General features: G+C 42.8%; 2 protein-coding genes across 2 annotated transcripts; one reads left to right on the forward strand and one right to left on the reverse strand.

Moving 5' to 3' along the window:
* Positions 1 to 2,200: 2,200 nt before the first annotated feature.
* LOC142947465 (bone morphogenetic protein 1-like) lies at positions 2,201 to 14,018 on the forward strand. Its single transcript, XM_076089074.1, has 20 exons — positions 2,201 to 2,342; positions 5,839 to 5,931; positions 6,032 to 6,181; positions 6,318 to 6,435; positions 6,639 to 6,817; positions 6,951 to 7,056; positions 8,095 to 8,219; positions 8,427 to 8,542; positions 8,873 to 8,975; positions 9,108 to 9,224; positions 9,352 to 9,497; positions 9,694 to 9,889; positions 9,974 to 10,099; positions 11,125 to 11,288; positions 11,406 to 11,586; positions 12,445 to 12,570; positions 12,892 to 13,019; positions 13,129 to 13,342; positions 13,548 to 13,798; positions 13,884 to 14,018. The coding sequence occupies exons 1-20, from the start codon at positions 2,210 to 2,212 to the stop codon at positions 14,016 to 14,018; spliced, it is 2,907 nt and encodes a 968-aa protein (XP_075945189.1). The 5' UTR covers positions 2,201 to 2,209.
* A 1,792-nt stretch (positions 14,019 to 15,810) lies between these two features.
* trim69 (tripartite motif containing 69) lies at positions 15,811 to 18,984 on the reverse strand. The gene is made up of 6 exons (XM_076104076.1): positions 18,354 to 18,984; positions 17,906 to 18,001; positions 17,388 to 17,621; positions 16,711 to 16,733; positions 16,507 to 16,622; positions 15,811 to 16,425 (listed from the first exon to the last, which is right to left on the reverse strand). The coding sequence occupies exons 1-6, from the start codon at positions 18,981 to 18,983 to the stop codon at positions 15,881 to 15,883; spliced, it is 1,644 nt and encodes a 547-aa protein (XP_075960191.1). The 5' UTR covers position 18,984; the 3' UTR covers positions 15,811 to 15,880.
* Between the last annotated feature and the right edge of the window lie 2,581 nt (positions 18,985 to 21,565).

Consider the following 21,565-nt stretch of genomic DNA (forward strand, 5'->3'; position numbering starts at 1 on the left):
TCTCTCTCTCTCTCTCTCTCCACACTAAATCATTTAACACACGGTGCCGTGAGCTCACATCAACAAAATTGAAAAGAAAAAGTGTTAGTGGGGGATTCTATGTGTTTGTCTGAATGACCCTGCAGCCTTCACCAGATTACTTTTCTTGCTAACTTTTTTTGTTTGTTTTTGTTCTTTCCCTTCTCTTGCAGGTTTACTCAATTCAACACCTAACCACCAGTGCCACTTGGTGGTTAACACATGCAGCATGCTGTACTGCTGCACTGTACTGGTCCTTCAGTTCAGTTTATTTAAAAGTAAAAACTTAACCTCAGTGAAAACTGGAATAATGACATGTTTCTCTTTATGTGTAACACTTTGTTGGAACGGCTGATACGAGATTACCATCTAATGTCAAGCACAGGAAAACCTTTTAGGTAATCACACAAGAAAAGAAATGCTAAAAATGAGCTTTCAAGCTGAAGAAAAGAAAGTTAAATTATCAACTGTGAGAGGCAAGAAGCACTGTGGACATGTTATATAACATGTTGAAGAAAAGTCAGCGGTACTGGGAGGTGGATTGTGTTACCTTTGGACAGAGTCGGCTAACTGTTTCCCCTGCTTCCAGGGTTTACACTAATCTACGCTAATCCCCTGCTGACTGCAACTTCATACTGTACATAACGTACAAATCAGAGAGTGGTATCAATCCCCTCCTCTTAGTCTCTGCAGTAAAGCGTAAGTGTAATAATTTTCCATTTTTTTTGTCATTCTTCATTTAGACGTTGAGACAGTTCACCACTGCAGAGTTCCCTTTGCCTCAGGAACTTGCTTGAGATGCCACGCCCAAATATAATAGATTATTTTAGCAACTATAATGTCTTTTTGAATAATCTCAGTATTATAATAAAGGTATACTTGTGAGATTTCTGAAAGAAACGCATTGGTCTATTTGACCAGCTCATGCCTGTATGGCCTTAGGATGAGTAAAAATGTCGAACTATTCCTTTTAAAGTGTTAAAAATAAAGTTTTGTGTCTACTTTGATGTATGCCTGAAATATACCGGCCATTTTTAGACCTGAATGTTGCATCAGACTTAAGAAGACTCAGTTAAAAACTGATGATAATCTCAAAGCAACATTAACAGCTTCAATAGAGAGAACCTTTGACACCAAACCAACTAAACTGAAGTGACAGTTGTTTGGCCTTTCACCCAAATAAAAGAAAACATGGCAGTAGTCCTTTCTGTCTGTGCCAACACAAAACTGTTTATAGAGGGGACTGAATTTTTGCTTGCCATCACTGCACGACACTGTGCAACAGTCAAGTACTTCAGATGGGGATCAGAAAACAGGATTTATTTAAAAGTTAATGTATTTGCTAAATAAAATGGGCAAACTACATGCATCAGTCAAGGAATGAATGAGCTTTGGGGGGGGGGGAGGGGGGTCAGCTGAGGAGGACATTAAACTCATCACACTCGGTAAGTTGATTCTTTCCTCTCTTAAATTGCACTTTAGCTTGTTCCTCAATCAGCTCCTGCACTAATGAGCCAGTGTCCCTACACACAATGTGTGTGTGTGTGTGTGTGTGTGTGTGTGTGTGTGTGTGTGTGTGTGTGTGTGTGGTTCGGACCCTGGAACCTGCAGGTGGTGCATCCGGTCAAGAATCAACACCTATTGAGAATGTCTTTGAAGCAGCTCTCTAGAAACAGCCTGGTATTTAATAAGAGGTGGCATAGCTGCTCTATTAAAGTATTTGCAGGAATTTCCAAATGAATACTGTTTTTAAATAAATTGTCCGAGCATGCACGTAAAGTTATATGCCAGGAGCTAGACTTTGAAGCTTTTCTCTTATTTCTTCATCTTAGCTGTTCATTTTGCTCCAAAACGGTCCTCTAGTGTCCACCAGAACTAAACCATAAAGAAATAAACACTCGGTTCACCACTCGGGCTATACTCACACATTATGTAAGCGTGCATAACCCGTCCGCCTGCAGGTGAAGCACCCCTCCGGCTTCAGATGCATGGATGTGTGTTTCGCTGAGGACCGTGCGCGCTCTGCTCTCCGTCCTGTATGGCAGCGAATCACCGCAGCAGAATGGAGACGCTGAGTTTCTGAAATCACACCGCCGCATTCGAGGAACTTTTGTTTTTTTGCGCTATTTTCTCTTCTTCTTACTATCTCACCAACTTCACCGCTCGTAGATATTTAATCACAATAAGCCTGATGGAAGTCGCTCCAACATTGCTGTTGCTGCTGTGCAGTCTGCGCGTTTCTCTGGCGGCTGATTGGGAGTTGGTGGACACTCATTTTACCTACCTCGGTGATGCAATCGACTACAAAGATCCTTGCAAAGCTGGTACTGTGGATTTTGACCTACTCTATGAAGTTATTGATCTTTTGCATTTCATTTCTGGTGTATATTGAGCCAATATCCATGGCCCCCTCATCACTGTGAGCTAACACATGTATTAAGTTCAATATGAAGACACTTGATCATTTAGTATTTACATGCTAAAAACTGCAACAACAAAATAACACACACATTTTCAACTGAGTTAGTTAATTGACATAATGAAGTGCATTTGATATTACAGCAACATAAATAAATACTTTCACAGTCAAGCTTGTGTTACTGTACATTTTACTACTATTAACTTGCTCTTTTCTTTCCATGTGATCTGTTTAATCTCGGCTAAAAGTAAAACAAAGGCATTTTGATAATGGTTTGAAACAAATCCCTTTAATTCAACATCTCTCGAGTAATGTTCAAAGTCAAGGTGGTGGTGGAAGAAGTAAAACCGCACTGGGAAATACTCCATTACAAGTAAAGTCATGTAATTTCACTTAAGCGGAAGTACAAAAGTATTATCAGCTAAATGCACTCAAGTATAAATAAAAGTTCTCACGAGGGGACAGAATGGCCCCTTTTGTAATGCCATATTATATCATGAGGTTATTATTACAAATGTATGTGTAGGTGCATTCTTCCGTTTTTCTAATGTTTTCGTGGTAATTTCATCTCCAGCAAAAGCATCCTATTTTATGAGCATAATATTGATGTCGTGTTGCAATAACTACGAGCGTTCTCAGTGTAAAGAATATACAAGTTGTTTTTCTCCATCACCGAACATGCCAAACAATTACTTTGGTTATTGGGGGGCTTCCAGCTGCTTGGAGTCCCTTTTCACTTGTGACTTCTGAAACTTCCAAAACACACCGCTCTTCTTCTCAGAGGCAGTTGCCTGGAGACTAGAGGTCATTGAGGCCGTGCCAGCGCAGTCCTCGGCTGGACGCCGGTGAAATCCCTCTGGCTGCAGGGCATGGGGTGCACACTGCAGGGGTGACAGTCATTTACAGTCACCCTTCGCATGAGTGAATTCACTTCAAAGGCCGACACAGGGCCTGCTACGTCTTTTCATTTGGACTTTCAAAGGTTGTTACATCACATGGCTAAATGAGGTATTTAATGGGAACGACTCTGGTGAGCTGTTGTGCTCGACTAGTACAACGTGAGATCCTGATTTATACAGGAGGAAACTAAATGTTTAACCCATAGAGGGAACAGAAACAAATGTGTGCGTGATGTCACCTATACGTTTCAGAACAGACATTTTAAAGCCTGGATTAACATTTACTACCCTAACCCAGAAAAGAAATAGCTATTGAGATTCTAATAACTTGAGTCTTGTGGTTCAGCTTTGTGTTTTAAGGCAGAAGTTGAAGGTTTTCCCATTCACTTTCAACACGTTTTGTTGGAGCCCACAACCCAACTTTAGTCAAATTTTCCGTCCCATAAAATCATTCCTGCTTATGGCATGTTTAAATGTCTTATCGTTGCTCTTCTTTGTTTCCCAATTTCAGCTGCTAAGGTTGAATTATTTGAAAGGAATCTTCAGCACATATTGAGTAGCTACTCCAGCTGTTAAGTTGCAACTCTAAGCTTTTACCTTACAAGTTAAAAAAAAGCACTCACAATGTAATTTAAGTACAGACGTAGTATCAGTAAAATGTACTTAAAGTAATACTCATTATCCGGACTAACTCCTTTCAGAGTTGTATATATTTCAGTGGAATCACATTGTAGGAATATGATCGTATTTAGTTGTCATATACTTACTTATAACGGAGGAATACAGTTCATTTATTCAGTATGGCTGACATTTGTCATATTGTGACATATTTTATTACGGTGAATATGATTTCAAAAATCAACTGGTCAAACTGATGCAACAAAGTGTAAGCAGCTTTTTTAATGTTACCAGTTGAGGTGAAGCTAATTGTTTATATGCTGCTGTGTGGTTTAATCTAACAAGTCACATTGTAGAAGTGGATGTGTTTTGTGTTTAAAATATTGATCTGAAAAGCAACTAGTAACTATAGATATCATATAAACTAACTGTACAATACTTAAGTGAACGTATTTAATATCTTTTATTTCATGCTTCTGTAGAAAAGATGACTTTATTATGTTGTTAAACGTTATCAAAATCCCCTCTGGGCCTCATTCAAGAGATAAGGTCAATGTTTGGGAACTCCATGCTGCTAAACACACACAAAACCAACATGCAGTGATCCTGGAGTGCTCAGCGTTTGCTCACATATAGTAGAGAAATATGTTTAGTCCATATAGTAAAGCTGTAGAACGATGCAGTACTTCACCTTTTGAAGGTCTTTGCTCCGATGTGGAGGACTACACTCATGAGTTTATGAGTTGCTGAGCTTGAATATGAAAACACATCCCCAATTCTTGACCGATGCAGTTTACTACAACAGAGTCAACATAAAACTATGCAGACATCATCTATATGCCATTTTTATGAAGCTCCTACAATGGTTCTTGGTGTTTTTTTTGCCATTTGAGTAGATTAAGTCCAGTACAGTGTGATGACAATCCTGTAAAGTATTCAGTTCACGTCTTCATTCTTTAAAATGAGCCAGTAGCGGGACCGTCCTCCAATGGGTTTGGGTTTGTGTGCTCAGGAGGTGTATTTGCTGATCAAACAGACACACGGAGTCCCGTTCAGACCTCTTTTCAGGACAGAGATGTGCACTTACACACACACTGAAGCATGAAGTTCGTTTTGGCTCCTGTTTGCAGGAGAGAGAAAAAACATGCTGAACTTCAGAGATAAAGTTAAAAAAATAAGTTGAAACTGGTTTTGTCTGTGTGGAGCAAATAATTCCACCCATTACTCAAACAGCACAATAGTTGGAGAGTGTGAAAGAATGAGCTAATGTGTGTAAAGTTTGGTTCCAGGTTTACAGTATGAAAAAGTAGGACAAGTTTATTTTCCTCAGAGCAAGGCTTCTACTTACATAACACTTTTCTTGAAGACATAGTTTGACATATTGGGAAATGTACTGTCTTACAGGCTTTGGACGAAAAGATCAATGTCAACCTTTCATCTGTTCATTAAATATGTAGCTACAGCCAGCAAATGGTTAGCTTAGCTTAGCATGAAGACTGGAAACAGGGGTAAGCAGCTATAGCCTGGCTCTGCCCAAAGGTAGAAAAACAACAAACAACAAATCAAAGCTCACTAGTTCACTTTTCCTTTTGATCTAATTTATTTTAGTTCTGCACATAACTGTCCATAAAGCCACAGCATGGTTTAACACTCTGGGTTTTGTATGAATTAAACAAATGAGATAAGGTGTTGATTAGAGAGCTTTAGAGATGCTGGTAGGCAGAGAACCAGGCTAACTGTTTCCCCCCCCGTTTCCAGTCTTTAAGCTAAACTACCCGTCCGCCGCCTGCAGCTTCATATTAAAACTTATTTATTGTACATCTTTAACATAATTTCATCCTTATGCATGTATTGTGTATCTGTGTGTTCATCTGTTTGCCCCAGCTGCCTTTTGGGGAGACATCGCCCTTGATGAAGAGGACCTGCGCATGTTCAAAGAAGCACATATCAGTCCACGCATCAACCACACAGACTCGGGTATCAAAGCAGGAATACTTTAACTCATCCATGCATGATTCTGACTGACTGTTGATTGAGTTTAAAAAAAGGGACTTTTACAAATGATTTTCTTTTACAGTCAACAGTTCCTCTTCCAATGAGGGCGTCAGGGCCAAGAGAGCTGCAGACAGACCGAGTCTCCGTCGTCGGAGGAGAGCAGCCACCTCCAGACCCGAGCGAGTGTGGACGGACGGCATCATCCCGTATGTGATCAGCGGGAATTTCACTGGTGAGTTCTCACTGAAAACAGTGCATCATTCATACATTCTTACAGGGGAGTTGTTTGCTATACACACAGCCAGCATGTGTTCGTTGCCTTGTGTGGTTTTGACACGTTGAAACTGTCAACCTCTTATTCCTCTCAGGCAGTCAGAGAGCTATTTTCCGTCAGGCCATGCGTCACTGGGAGAAGCACACTTGTGTAACATTCACTGAGAGGACGAGTGAAGAAAGCTACATTGTGTTCACCTACCGACCTTGTGGGTGAGTTCAGAGCTTTGGACTGTAGGAACATGATATCCAAGAACCTAAAGCTGTAAAACCTGCATTCTACGAAGGTCAACAAAAATGAAAATGTAGACGACTTATAATGAATAGTGGTATGGTTTCTTAAATATTCACCAGCAGCAAAAGAATGAGTGTTTGTTCTGAAGGCGCTTGGAGCTGAACAGTGTCGCCCCCTGCAGGTGTTGCTCCTACGTGGGGAGGAGAGGTGGCGGCCCTCAGGCCATCTCCATAGGAAAGAACTGTGATAAGTTTGGCATTGTGGTGCATGAACTCGGCCACGTGATCGGCTTCTGGCACGAACACACGCGTCCGGACCGAGACGAGCATGTAAGCATCATCAGAGACAACATCCAACCAGGTACTGTTACTGTGATGACATGAAACAAGTGTGAAAACGCGCGCGTGTGTGTGTGTGCGTGTGTGTGCGTGCTCACAGACGCCCCAGATGTTTCTCCTAGCGTTTAGTCAGCTGATTCTCTGTGTATGAATAGGACAGGAGTATAACTTCCTGAAGATGGAGCCGGGCGAGGTCGACTCACTCGGGGAGGTGTACGACTTTGGCAGCATCATGCATTACGCAAGAAATACATTTTCCAGGTTGGCATTCTGATGCTTTCTTATGCTTTTCTTTCCTAAAGTTTCTGTTTAAGCGACCGCAAGGATTTCATCACTTTTATTTCCCAGGTGTTCTTTGTTTTCAGCCTTTCCCTGGTTCACATTTACAGGCCATTAAACAGCTTCACCGGGGCAATTTTTGGCTCGAGAGCCAAACTGCAGAGCATTTGGTGATTCACTCTGTCCACCCTGCCTGTTCATTTTAACTGGCAACATACAGAGCACAAGCCTGCTCCTCTAAGCAGCCTCACCAGCTGACAATCAGTGGTCAAACTCCTTTACACTACTCAAGTTTAGAGTTTGAATTGAGTATATTTTTCACATGTTTTATGGTCATTTGACCTCCCTAACTGCCCCTAATATCACGCTGCATTAGCAGCTGAGCTACACTGACCTGGTGTTTGTCCCTTCATTCAGCTCTGCTAAACACGCTCCGTAGGAAACCTCAGGGGATTTGATCCTTTATTTATCACAGAAATGGTTTCACACTAGTTTCCTTTTCATTTTCTGTCTCGTGCATGTTGCTGCTTTTCTCTGTGCTTTGTTTTTTTTACCTCCATCGCTGCTTTGCCGGTCTGGGTCATGGAGGCGAGCCAAGCTAAATAAAGGCCTGGCAGTTCAGGCTTTGTTGAACAATTTGGGCTAGAGTGGCCTTTTTCTCTGGCATTCAGGAGCGGGCCCCGCTGAGCTTGGCACCGTCGAAAGGCCCCATTCAGAGTGCCCTGTTTGCACATGCCTGTCATTCATGGGTGCATCGCCATGGGAACTGTGCAAGCGTGAGCTCCAAACCCATGAGAGATTATCGCGATCAATAAAGCATCAAGGTGTTGAACAGGAGTCGGACCGAAAACAAAAAAAGGTCTCCGTGTGAACTTTTGAAAAACACATTTTTACTGCACATCAGTGTAGTTAGACGATGTTTCTCCTCAAGCTACATGTGACGTAGTTGATGTTTTTATTTTTATTTTTTGTATCTTCTCTGAGAATGAACTGCTCACATTTGTGATCTTTCTGAAACAGAGGCATCTTCTTGGACACAATCTTGCCCCGTTATGACGTCAATGGAGCCAGGCCACCTATTGGACAGAGGACCAGGCTTAGCAAAGGCGACATTGCGCAAGCCCGCAAACTCTACAAGTGTGCAAGTGAGCTGTGCAGAAAATATATACATCCAAATGACACCTTGATTTTAGACTTGTATCACTTATCAAAGCCAATTAGATATGACACATCATGACTGAATGTGCACTAAAGCGAATGCAAACAGTTTAAAATCGCCTCTGGTTTGTTCATTCTGGGACTTTAATGTCCTTGCTCTGGTCTTTTGTGATATAACCGTGTGGTGGTTAAAGGGTGTGGGGACAGCCTGCAGGAAAGTGCTGGAAACTTCTCTTCTCCCAGTTTTCCGAACGGCTACTCAGCTTACGCTCACTGTGTCTGGAGGATTTCTGTCACTCCTGGAGAGAAGGTGAGTGGTGGAAGCATTTATTCAATAAGGGCAAGACGATTCACCAAATGTATCAAGTTAGCGACTTAATGAATGGCAGTGTTTACTCGTATCACAATGTTCATTCAGTTAAGATAGTGAGTTAAGATTTATATTACTTACTTTGATTAAAAACACATTGCAATCAAAGGATTATTGTTAGTTTAAAATGATGAATTACAGTGAATCACTTATATTATTCAGCTTTCAGTACGTGACAAGCTCACGTTTGATTTAAATAGATGTTAAATGTTTGTATCCCTTTTTATCCTTCTGACATTCTGTCCTCCTTGTGTTTCTTCTGTCTCTCAGATTGTTCTGAATTTCACTTCCATGGACCTCTTCAGGAGTCACTTGTGTTGGTACGACCACGTGGAGGTCCGAGACGGGTTCTGGAGAAAAGCTCCTCTGAAAGGTCTTTAACTGTGATTTACAGTAGACCTCCTCTCTCTCTCTGCTGAGCATCATCCAACAAAAGTGATGCCGTGTCATTCCTGTGTCACGTAGTCAGCAATGTGAAGTACGATCTTTCCGTGTACTTTGGCAGGTCGTTTTTGTGGAGACACACTTCCAGATTCAATCATCTCCACCGACAGTCGACTGTGGATTGAATTCAGAAGCAGCAGCAGCTGGGTGGGCAAAGGCTTTTCAGCGGTGTATGAAGGTACGACTTTGATAATGCGTGCATGTTTAATATGCACTTTACACACGCTACTGTATAACGTAGACAACTGAAGGTAGAAATATGGATAACTCTGGATGAAACAAATCACTTCTCACCTCCTGTGCAGCCATCTGTGGGGGAGAGGTGAAGCGGGACAGCGGCCAGATCCAGTCCCCCAACTATCCCGACGACTACCAGTCCAACAAAATGTGTGTGTGGAAAATCACAGTAGCAGAAGGTTTCGATGTTGGCCTCTCCTTTCAGTCGTTTGAGGTAAAATCTATTTATTGTGATTAACGTGTTAAGAAAAACAAGGAAATATCTCCAGGAGAAATTAACAAACCTCATATTCCCTCAACTTGAAGCTTTATTTTTCTTTTGCTCTTACTTTTGACCTTGAAAGGCAAGAGGACACCACTATCACTTTCACCTGCTTTGCAAACTTTCATTGTCCTTGCTTCCACTGCAGGTTGAGAGGCACGACAGCTGCGCCTACGACTACGTGGAGGTGAGGGACGGCGGCTCAGAGAGCAGCCCGCTGCTCGGCCGTTTCTGCAGCTACGACAAACCTGTCGACATCAAAAGCAGCTCCAACCGGCTCTGGCTGAAGTTTGTGTCTGACAGCTCGGTCAACAAAGCCGGGTTTGCGGCCAACTTTTTTAAAGGTCAGAAAGTAACGCCGGTTAAAAATGGCCAGCGAAAGACAAGAACTTCTGGTTTTCATTCTTCTGATTTTTTCATTTTGTCAGAGATGGATGAGTGCTCCGGACCGAACAACGGTCACTGCGAGCAGCGCTGTGTGAACACACTGGGCAGCTACAGATGTGCATGTGACCCCGGGTACGAGCTGGCAGCCGACAGACGCAGCTGTGAGAGTGAGTAGAGAGCACGACTTCACGCACTAAAACCCGAGAGCCAGCTCAGCTCCGGTCTCCACTTTGCTCTGAGTGTATTTCCCAGTTTGCCAATCATTCACTTTTCTGGAGGAGAGTAAATTAAGAAGATCAATACCTCCCTGGTATCTTTCTGTTCAATTTAAGACTACAGCCTGCAACTGGTTTAGCTTAGCTTAGCGTAAAGACTGGAAACAAGGGGAAACAGCATGGCTCTGGTCTAATGTAATTAAATCCACCTATCGGCACCGGTTTAAAGTCTTTCTGTTAAGCAAAGCAAACTACCTACATCTGACATTTGTTTCCACTGGAGTTCATCCTCAGGCCCATTCAACAGCTGAACTAAACCCAATCAACAGGCTCTGAATTTGTTGAATCGAGTTCCTGCAAACATATGAAAACCTCAGACAAGCCTGAGATCTGCAACTGGGAAGTATCAACTTAGACTTAGTAAAGTCAAAGGTAGAGAGATGACAACTGAAAATGACATGTTTTCCGAATTTTAAAACTCGTACAAGTGCTCAAACGAACACTTATGAGAAGGCAGCCTCATCTCTTTTTGCACAGTTGAGACATGAATCCCTGGTATTCTCTCTTCCACCACGAGAGGGCAGTACTCACTGCAACTTCTTCATGAGCCCCGACAGCCTGTTACCACTGATTTGATTCATCTCTAAACCGCACAAATAGGAATTACATTTCCCCACATTACAATTTGGTACATTTCTTGATTTTATAGAAATAAATATGATGTGATTCTGCAACCTTTGATCTCCACTGGTTTATTCCAGTACACGATCTCTTATTATATCAGTTATACTTGGTTATAACTTTATTTCTTAACATTTCTTTGTAATAAAAAAACCCACAAATGAATAGGTAATCTTCCTTTACAGTTAAATGATTAAATAAGAATTCACAAATTCAAGCAAATGGGTGATGTACTTTATGTTATCCAAATGTTTTTTCACACTTCAACCACTAAAATCAGTGTTTTCTCCCACCAGCAGCTGCCTGTGGCGGGTTCATCACCAAGCTGAATGGCTCCCTCACCACCCCCGGGTGGCCCAAAGAATACCCTCCCAACAAGAACTGCGTGTGGCAGCTGGTGGCACCCATTCAGTATCGCATCACTCTGGTGTTCGATGTGTTCGAGACCGAAGGGAATGACGTAAGTTGATTAAAGTGACGTTTTTCTATATATTGTTAAACTTTTAAATCATCATAATTTCACAGGCCGCGTCTTTTTCCTCTGTAGTGAGTAAAATTGTCCAGTGTTTACCATCAGGTGTGTAAATATGATTATGTGGAGGTGCGCAGTGGGTTGAGTTCGGACTCGGAGCTTCATGGGAAGTTCTGTGGAGCGGAGAAGCCCGAGGTCATCACCTCCCAACAAAACAACATGAGGATTGAGTTCAAGTCTGACAACACGGTCTCCAAGAGGGGCTTCAAGGCTCACTTCTTCTCTGGTAAGTCATGAGGAGTGAAGTGTTGAGGAAGGACATTAGTAAGTACGTAATGTCCAGGACCTTGTGCAGTAAAAAAGAGCAAATCATCACCCCAATCCAACAACCAGGCATGCAGTTGTCTTCAGTTTCTCACACGAGAAAGGAGGCGTTTAGTTTGACTCTATGTGAAGCTTGAATTTAATTTTGCACGACTAAATAATTTAGTATCATGCTTGGTGTTTAAATCAAATAAATCTCTTAATTTCACATTCAGAGTCACATTCACATGTATTCTTTGTTAACGTTGCAGGTCTAGTGTTTGTGTTTTTTCTAATATTGTAAAGAATATTTCAGTGCAAAAAATTATATTTGACACAATAATAAATTATGCAGAAAGTGACGTAACTTAAATAAATGTGTTCTGCTTCATCGGACCACAGATTACTTTAGAAATAATTATATTTTTTATCCCCAAAAAATCCTACTACATTTCTCTTTTTGTTATTGAAGAAATATTGATATCCCAAATAAAACTCCCCATAGGAACATCTCAATTACTTATTATTAAACATCCGGAACGTCAAATTCTGTATTTTAACAAATGTTCTATTGACAGGAAGGACTGAGCTTTTCAAAAATACTTACATAAGGCTCTAACCCAAGAGATGTTTTGCTGAGAGATGACTCAGGGTTAGGTCTTAAGTTTTTCATTCTGCAGATTCTTCCTCCTTGAGAAACACAGACAGCCTTTGTGTCTGCGCTCAGCAGCAGATAATGCTCTAAATTGTTAATTTGATATGTTCTGCAGCCTGTTGTGACACATCTGCACGTTGTGCGAAGGAATTTTGAATAAAAAAATGTCTTTAAACATCTCAACAGATATAGACGAGTGCTCCAAAGAAAACGGAGGCTGCCAGCACGAATGTGTGAACACCTTCGGGAGCTACAGCTGTCAGTGTCGCAGCGGCTTCATGCTGCACGATAATAAGCACGACTGCAAGGAAGGTACCGTAGGTGCTTCTGCTCTGCACTCATATGTTGGACTCAAAGGGTCAGTTCACCCAGATAACAGGAAGTCGTGAATAACATGTGGTTGATGTTACGAGAATCAGCTGATCATTTAAAGTCATGAGGCTGGGCGTTGAACTTTGTTATATCTTATTTTTACATGCGTGTATTTTCTCATTGAGGATGGTTTTCTGAAGAACTACTGATAGCCACTTATTACTTTTGACGGCTGCCTATTCAAAGGACGAAACCAGGAGGAATTGATGTGACCAGCTTCCATTGTTGAGTTGTAATATGTTGTTTTGTGTTGTTCTTCAGCGGGCTGTGATCATGCTGTAAACACGGTGTCGGGCACGATGAGCAGCCCCAACTGGCCTGATAAGTATCCCAGCAAGAAGGCCTGCACCTGGTCTCTGTTCACAACCCCGGGCCATCGCATCAAACTTGTATGTCAATGGGTGTTATTTAATTTTTTTATTTTAAACTGACCCAAATTCATAAGACTTGAAAGGCAACTTGTGGGGGTAATTCACAGCGTTTTAAAATGTCTCGCAGGTTTTCAACGAGATCGACATGGAGGCTCATCTGGAGTGCACTTACGACCACCTGGAGATCTACGACGGGCGAGACTCGCGTGCCCAGAGTCTTGGGCGCTTCTGTGGCACCAAAAAGCCTTCTCCAGTCATCTCCAGCGGCAACAAAATGTTCCTGCGTTTTTTCTCTGACAACTCAGTGCAGAAGAGAGGCTTTGAGGCTTCATACAGAGCAGGTAAACAAAGCAACCATAACTTTCTGCAGCAAAAAAAAAGCCTGGAAAACGAGTCAAATGGCACTTTAGAGACAGAATAGAATATCAAAAATGTGTCATTTCAACTATGGGGTTGTTTTCTGCTGTGTTTAGAAAGCTGCATTCTTTCATCACTTTTACGAGCTCCTCTTTTTGACCCTCTAATTTTGTGGCTGTGAATTCCCAGAATGTGGAGGAAGCCTGAAAGCCGAGGTCAAGACCAAAGATCTCTACTCTCATGCCCAGTTTGGAGATAACAACTACCCGGGCGGCTCCGACTGTCTGTGGGTGGTCTCTGCTGAGAAGGGTTACGGAGTGGAGATCATCTTCCAAGTGTTTGAGATCGAGGAGGAGGCCGACTGTGGGTACGATTACGTGGAGCTGTACGACGGCGCTGACATCAAGTCTCCGAGGCTGGGACGCTATTGTGGATCTGGGGTAAGGCTAAACATATCAGTCTCATGTATAGTTAACACTATTTAAATAATTCTTCAAAAACCTTTGTCATTTTTCCCCCACAAAGGCCCCAGACGAAGTCTACTCAGCCGGGGACGCCATCGTTTTAAAGTTCCACTCAGACGATAGCATCAATAAAAAAGGCTTTCATGCACGCTACACCAGCACAAAGTTCCAGGACACGTTACACGCAAGCAAGTGACTCTACCCCAAAACCTAAATGGAGACTTCCCCCCCTAACATTTGGTCGGACACACCCATCTCCAGGGGAGGAGTGAATGCACGGATTGATACCGCAAACACCAACCCGCATACTTTGCATTCACATCTGTTAGACGGGGTGAAGCCGTGCAGAAGAATCACATCTTTACTCTTCTTTGTTATTTAGCTGTATAGGAGGAGAGGCGAGGACTAGTTTGCAGTGATTATTTTGAGTAAATCCAGCGTCTGTAATGAGCGGGTTACGTCATAGGACAGTGTTGAGATATAAAATGTATATGTGATATAGTTTTCTTGTTGTTTTTTATCATAATGTCACCTTTTACTCTCTGCGGTTAAAAGTTCACTTCTAATGAATGTATTAATCGTAATAATAATAAGAATGGAGGACAAAAGCGATTCATCAAAGCTCAGTTGTTTTGCTAAAATCAGACCTGGTGTTTCATTTAATACTTTTCATTTACATTTTTGAAGAACATTAACATTCCCTCACATTATAGTTTGAGTATTTTAAATTGGGTTTCTGTGCTTTATATTCTCTTGCGACACACAGCAGTCCAGTACGTTTCCCTTCTAAATGCTCATCAGTCATTTTTTATATAACGACCTTAAACAGAAACTTAACACCTGCTGAAAATCTTGATTTTGCTTTATCCCCAGTGACTTTATTTCTTAACTGGATCCAGTGATGTAGAAGTGTACTCTGGTGGGTGTTAGTACACTGTGACATCACCGGTGGGTGTGGTTACAGGTGGATCTTACAGGGTGCGGTCATAGGAGCAACTTTAAACCAGAGAGGACAACCGCTGCTTTTTCAGCCTGCATCAAAGGAGGAAATTCCCTCACAGGACACACACAACATGACTGGGGTCAAAGAAAGAACAAAGGGATTAAGTCAGCACATATACAATGGAATAAGAGCACTTGGGGGAAAAAAGTTTCAAGAAATGCTTTTATTAAAATGTTGGATCAGTCAGGGTGAAAACAGTTGTTACAGTCAAGGCATCAAGCACAACAAGTACAAAGTAGATATCCAAAACTGAAACCATTTGTTCACATGAAAAAGGCTAATAAGTCTCACTCTCACAATCGTTCTGCTACCAAAGAAGCTTAACATCTCCCAAGGTCCCTGAATGCACCAAATACATAATTTCTATGATATGACACCATCTGAACAACTAAAGCATAATGTACATTTATTTAACAATGATGATCACAGTATAGAGCGATTAAGATATTTTATTGAATGTATTAGTGTATCATGCACAAGAAAGATTATTGAATCATTAAAAATAAAACATATCAGACGGTTTCACTTTCTTCACTGAAGCACAGCTTCTCTGAAATGAAATGTGTGCCAGTAGATCCAGTCTGTGTTACTGTTACTTTTCAGTGAGTGGGTTTCTGTTTTCTTTGTGATGCACGGTCCGACCACTGATCAACAGGTGGCGGTGACACACAAATATATGCTCTAATGCGTCAGCAAAGTCAGGTAAGAAGAACACTGCAAGCCGGCAAACACACGAGCACACCGGTCTCCTGCAGACATGATGCACAATGCTGCAATGAAAATCATCTTTGCCAATGTTTTATGAGGAAGGAAATGCATGTTACACTGAGTAACACTGAATTTAAACTTTTATTTGTTTGAAAACTCCACGTGGCCCCTTTATGATACACCTGTTTCTATTGGACAGGTGGTTCTAATTTCTAATGTACATTGCAAAATCACAACTCTGCTCTAATTCTGTACAGTGGAAAGTACATTTTCCATTATTGTTTGGTAATTATTCACCTCTGTGGTCCCTCTTCAGTTGTATTTGTATCACCTTTTGTTTTGTTTTGTTAAATCTTTGGTAGGAAAACCTTGAGAGGTTCATTTTCATGCACTTTATCCAGAAAGCCCAGGTTGAAGTAAGGGTACAGCGTCTCAGTGAAGGTCTCCCTGAAGGTGTAGAGGTGTGTCATGCACTCTGCGTTGTAAAAGGACACCAGGCCCCTCTTGTAGTCGAGGTACACTCCGATCCGGACCAGCGGCTCATCCAGGGTCAGGACGGTGGGGGGCGAAGTGCCAGCCATGTACTGAATCCCGTAAGAGAGGGAGAGGGTCCAGAAGCCGTTGGCCGGGAGGGCCTTGATGACTCCCTTCCTGGGCACCGACTCTCGGGCCACCCCCACGGTCCAGACTGTGCTGCTGTAGACTTCAATCTCCCAGTAGTGTCGCCCGTGGGTGAAGCTCTGGCTCCCGAGCAGCGACAGGGCAGCGTTGAACCTGGAGGGGTTGTCCTGCACGGTGTGGTTAAAGGTCTGGTAGCGAACACAGGTGAGGGAGGAGGTCAGGCTGAGCCAAGGGTTGGCCGTGCTGGAGTTAAATGTGATGGCTGCTGGAACTAAAAACAGGGAAAGTAATTACCAAATTTAAATGATTCTTTGATATCAGATGATGGGGCTTAAAGTGTCACTTCAAGTACCTGGATAAAGGCTTCCTTTCATGAATTTCCACACTCTGTACTGCAGGGGCCCCGCAAACCGGCCCTCGCACAGGCTGGGCGGTGTAAACGTAGGTTTCTCAAACTTCAGCGAAGGCCTGCCAACGAAAGCAAAAGTCAGAACAGCAAAGAGAGAGAGCGAAAGACGAAGCCCATCCAGGATAAAGAAACCTTTCCCACACTCACCTCTGGAGCAGGACTTTGATGCTCTGAAACGAGACACGAGAATAAACACAGGACAAGAGAGACGCAGACCGGTGATTAGATTTGTTGTGTGTGAAATAGCAGGAAGCTTTTTTCCACATTACATCACTGTCTGAGCTCACGCTATCCACCCTGTGGGATCTCCCTGTGGCCGGGGAAAGTCCCACAGTATGGCCCCGAGCTAAACTCCTTATCCTCCAGATCAACGAGTGAGATCACTGGCCTACATCCTGTCTCCACTCACTGCTCAAGTCTTTTGTTATTAGAAAAGCAGCAGCAGCAGTGTTAACATTTCTAAAACGGTACACTTCAAATAAATGCAAAACTGACACGATCGATCTGTTTACGGCCTTTTAAGAATAGTGTACTAACTGAAACAGGAAAGCCACAATGGTCACACCCTGCTCGGTTAAGTCTTGTGTGTTGGAGCCTGTTTAACATTTTGGCACAGAAGTACATGACTGAATGATGTATAAAACTAACTTCTGCTGTGTGATCTCTTCGGTGTCATTGGGATATAAATAGTTCTGGAAACAAATAAGGTTGAACTACAGAGCTCAGCATTTCGTAATCATCCCCAGAGCTGACTCATCATGCTGTAAATAATTTCCAGATGGACTGTGTTCATCGTGCATGATGCTCGTATGAGCCGAACCTACCCGGAGCAGAGTGAAGGCGTCCTGCTCTTTCAGCTTGTCCTCGATCTCGTGGACGGCTCCCTGCAGACGAGAGATCTCCACACACAGCAGGGCCTTGTGCTCGTCCAGTCGGATCAGCTCTCTGCGCTCCTCCGTCTTCAGCTTCACCTGCAGCAGCTTCTCCTCCTGGTACAGGAACTGGTGCAGGTCGCTGAGCTGGGCCTCAATGCGCTGCTTCAGGTCAGCGGTGTGCTCCTGAGTGGGTGGAGGGTGAGGAGCATTGTCACTGAGAGCAATCACTTACAGTCTTTGCAGAAAGATGGGAACTCTACGCCATGATTTTTTTTCTGTTGTACTGTAACAATCTGTGCTGGAAATAAGAAACATTATCACATCCATTTGGCAGATACACCCATTCCTTTCTGGTAAAATCAGATTTTAAGACATTAAATAGGTCGAACTGGACATTCATAGTCCAGTAGCGATTGCACTGTGTGCGTTATGATATGTATGTGTGTTTTGGAAGCGTTTCCTCTCACCTTCAGCTTTTTAACCTCGTCCTCGGCTTCCCTGTCACACTGCAGCGCCGTGTTGAGTTCAACTTTGAGGGAATCCATGGAGCTGTTTAGAGACGCCTGAGCGGACAGAGACACAACATCACCATATACTGTGTCACATCTACTTTTACTAGTTGTAATGGAGCAAAAACAATAGATGGATACACATTCTAAACTGCATATAAAAAAATAGACACCTGCCATGATGTAATTTACAATTTAGATACAATGTAGTAAACATTCCCACTATTACGATGACCGTGTACTTTACTATGCACTAAGTTAGATATGCATACTTCTTAAGATGCATCCTAGTGTGTAGAATTTAGGAAAATAAACATTTAAACTTCATCGACGGATCAACTGTAAGATCTTGACACTCTGCTGAACCGTTTACTGTAAACAGACGTTTACTTAAGGCTCAACTCACCCGGTACTTCTGTTCAGCCTCCTGGACACACACCATGGTATGGTTCCTGTGCTCCTGGGAGAGACCACACACCAGACACACCAGCTCCTGGTCCTCCTCACAGTAAAGCTTCAGCTCCTCTCTGTGTCGGCTGCAGCGTGGGACCGGAGCAGGAACCCTCTCCGCCACTCCAACATCTGCCAGATGAGGTCCAGTCCCGCTCTCCTCCAGACCCTGACAGTAGCTCTCCACTATGTTGGCAACGATGCGGTTGGGCCTGTAGCATTGCCCCGGGTACACCTTCCTGCACTGAGGGCAGGAGCCTGTGCCTCCCTGAATGGGGCCCCGGGGACTGGTCCAGTAACCCTCAATGCACCCCTGGCAGAAGGTGTGATCACAAGGCAAGGACACCGGCTGCTTGAAGAGATCCAGGCAGATGGAGCAGGTGAGATCTCTGCTGATTCTGTGTGCTGAGCTTTTGGTTACTTTTCCAGCTGTGGGAGGCTGTCGCAGCTTTTCCATCGCTGCAGTAAAGTCTCCTTCCTTTGGTTTCCAACTTTTCTTGTCTGGCTTTATCCCCTGGTTTAGTTTTTCCAAGTTCTGCAGATAAACTGTCTGGATTTTCTTCACTTCTTTCTGATTCTTGCTCATTCCTTTGCCTTGATTGTTTTCCTTTGTTCTGACTGTACAGCTGGACCTCCACGTCCTTCCTCTCCTGCAGAGTGCGGCTGCTCTCCTTGGCCTCCAGTCTTCCTGTTGATTGTGGGGAAATGAAGTGGGTGGTGCAGAAGCAGCCACAGCCTCTCACATCCTCAGCAGATATTGAATGGATGTCAATGGGCCCCCACTTTTCCCTCCAGACTGACGTCACATCTTAGCCAGGAAACCGAGGCGGACCATAGATATTCTATCCTCGGCATGTTTCTTTAGCGAAGTCTGGCCAGTAAGTGCAAGAAAGTCCTGCTCCACTAAACTCTTAATCTGCTGTAGAGTAACTGCAGAAGAATGTAAATCCATTTGAGTGTGTTTGGGTGTGTGAGACCAACCACGAGTGTGTTTGAGACAGAGAGAGAGAGAGAGAGAGAGCAACAAGAAATGTATGAGCAGTAACAGATTTCCTGTTTCTTTTTATGGCAGCGCTCTCTGCCCAGTAAGTAATTATTGTCGCTGAAGGGTAAACAAAACCATTAGGAGATTTACACAGAGAAAGAGAAATGTCCTGCAGGCAGAAAGCCCCACCATGGACAAATACTGCAGTCATCCTCCGAGTTTCTTTTCCCCGATCCAGTTATTAGGACAGATTGTCATAGCTTTGCCCCTGAAGGCTGAAACGTCTGTCTAGTAAATTAGAGTTTCTTTACAACACGCTAGTTGAGTGTTTTTATGTGACTTGCTTCAAAGAGAGAGAGCGTTGACACATACCAGCATGTGAACTGTTCAAATATTACTGGGTGTTACATCAGTAACACGGCCGTAAAGTCAATAGAGACATCCTAGGATTATACACTGGAACATAATCAAAGGGCAGGAGAGTGAAACTAGGATTATGTCAATTTAGAAATGCATGTGCAAGAAAGAGAAAGATGAAGAAATGTAGCACATTTAACATCTTATCTGGTGAGTTTAATCAGACGTTTTGAGTCTCTTTGTTGAACTGAGACGCAAACAAATCAGCAGCTGTCATGTTCTGGCCAATGGGGACATCTGGTGTCCAAACTGAAAATGAAACAGATGAATTATTATATAGTACCAAAAAAATAATAACACCAGTTAGTGATTGAAATCCATGCTTATCATACTGTATTTTGTGAATAAAAAAAATTAAAATATTTGGTAATCAAACTATTTTCAAAATGCAGTGAAGTAAAAGTAGAAAGACCAATTATTGACTTAAGTGCAAATTCCTAAATAAATAAAATTGTACAGCGTATGTATAGCAGGTAGACATTTAGTAGATCTAGTCGCACTCTGAGGCCCCCGGGGCTCAGAACTCAGAGCGCACAAGTGTTAAACATTCACCGTTTAGTTTCACACAGACACAGTATAAGGCCAAGATGGTGGTGAGGAGCTGATTAAGCTGTGTGTGAATCAGCAGGTGTGGTCAAATCTGTGGAAAGACGATGCAGGTGTGACATCAGTCATCGCTCCAGTGGTAGGTCACCTCTGTCTCCTCTCCCTGCGGTTTAGTGCACCACCAGGGGTACATCCCAAGTCTCTTAATTGTCATTTCCTCGTTTCCTCTCTCCTCGCATGGTTTCCTTGCGTCTCTCCGTGCATCCCTGGTGGGAGGGACTAAGAGAAAGGACGCAAGTGAGGGAAACGGGGATGCAATGAAGAGACTTGGGATGTACCCCAGGACGATCGGAGATGTGACCTCTGAACTCAGTCGCTGTCTGTGGTGCTGAACATTTACAGGTATGAAACCCTGTGGAGCGGAGTGTCTTACACGTTCCACAACCGCAAAAACATTTGACAGATTCATATTATGTGTGGAAAATATATGCAAGAAGAAAATGGCAATATCATCTAAAACCTTTATTCACTGCATTCCGTAAGTTAATTGATGGCACACAGTGTAATTAACTTGTAACCTTCAGTGGTCCCTAATAACGAGGACCATCTTCAGAGCTGCTCAGACCTGCGCACACATAATTAACACAGGAGACAGATTAGGGTTGTTGAGTTAATTAAAACGTTGACATGCCTTGGCATTATGATTCCTCTAAACTTCATGGCTCAGTAAAATGTGAGTGGGGTGCTGCAGAGGGGAAGTGAAGTGGTTATAGTATTGCGTCCAGTGTGACAAAAAGAAAGTTACATTTAGTAGTTGATAACTAAACTGCAAAAGAGTGAAGCACTAAACCCCTAAAACTCATACTGCAAAAAATACAACAGCAGATCACCTGCTTACCTGCTTATCATCAGCATGTTAGCATTTCATTTAGAGCATGTGTTAGCATGTGTTTTATTGTATAGTTGTGTTTATTGCGATAGCTGTGGAGTGTTTATTTTGATACCTTTTTATGTTTGAATGTTTGGGGAAAAGCATTTTATAACCACAGAGTGTAAAAAAATGACAAACCTTTAACGTCCTCTTTGCTATGAGGCTGTTTATCCAGTTTTCTATTCACCATAAACAGGTTGCAATATTACACTTCAAGGCTATGATCATGTTGCATACCAAAGGAGGAGAAGCAGTGGATTATTTGTGGCACAGCCGGAGACAACGTGTG

The sequence above is a fragment of the Anarhichas minor genome, unplaced genomic scaffold, assembly GCF_050575085.1.
Source record: "Anarhichas minor isolate MPS153535 unplaced genomic scaffold, ASM5057508v1 ptg000002l, whole genome shotgun sequence".
NCBI classification, from domain to species: domain Eukaryota; kingdom Metazoa; phylum Chordata; class Actinopteri; order Perciformes; family Anarhichadidae; genus Anarhichas; species Anarhichas minor.

What these genes read in the sequence shown, in the direction of transcription:
- LOC142947465 (XM_076089074.1), top strand. Translation starts at nt 2,210, where the DNA reads ATGGAAGTCGCTCCAACATTGCTGTTGCTGCTGTGCAGTCTGCGCGTT. An exon ending in GCAAGAAATACATTTTCCAG is followed by an intron (nt 7,057 to 8,094) that starts GTTGGCATTCTG and finishes TTTCTGAAACAG; the next exon opens with AGGCATCTTCTTGGACACAA. An exon ending in TAAGCACGACTGCAAGGAAG is followed by an intron (nt 12,571 to 12,891) that starts GTACCGTAGGTG and finishes GTTGTTCTTCAG; the next exon opens with CGGGCTGTGATCATGCTGTA.
- trim69 (XM_076104076.1), bottom strand. Translation starts at nt 18,983, where the DNA reads ATGAGCAAGAATCAGAAAGAAGTGAAGAAAATCCAGACAGTTTATCTG. An exon ending in AGGCTGAACAGAAGTACCGG is followed by an intron (nt 18,002 to 18,353) that starts GTGAGTTGAGCC and finishes CTGTCCGCTCAG; the next exon opens with GCGTCTCTAAACAGCTCCAT. An exon ending in ATCAAAGTCCTGCTCCAGAG is followed by an intron (nt 16,623 to 16,710) that starts GTGAGTGTGGGA and finishes TTTCGTTGGCAG; the next exon opens with GCCTTCGCTGAAGTTTGAGA.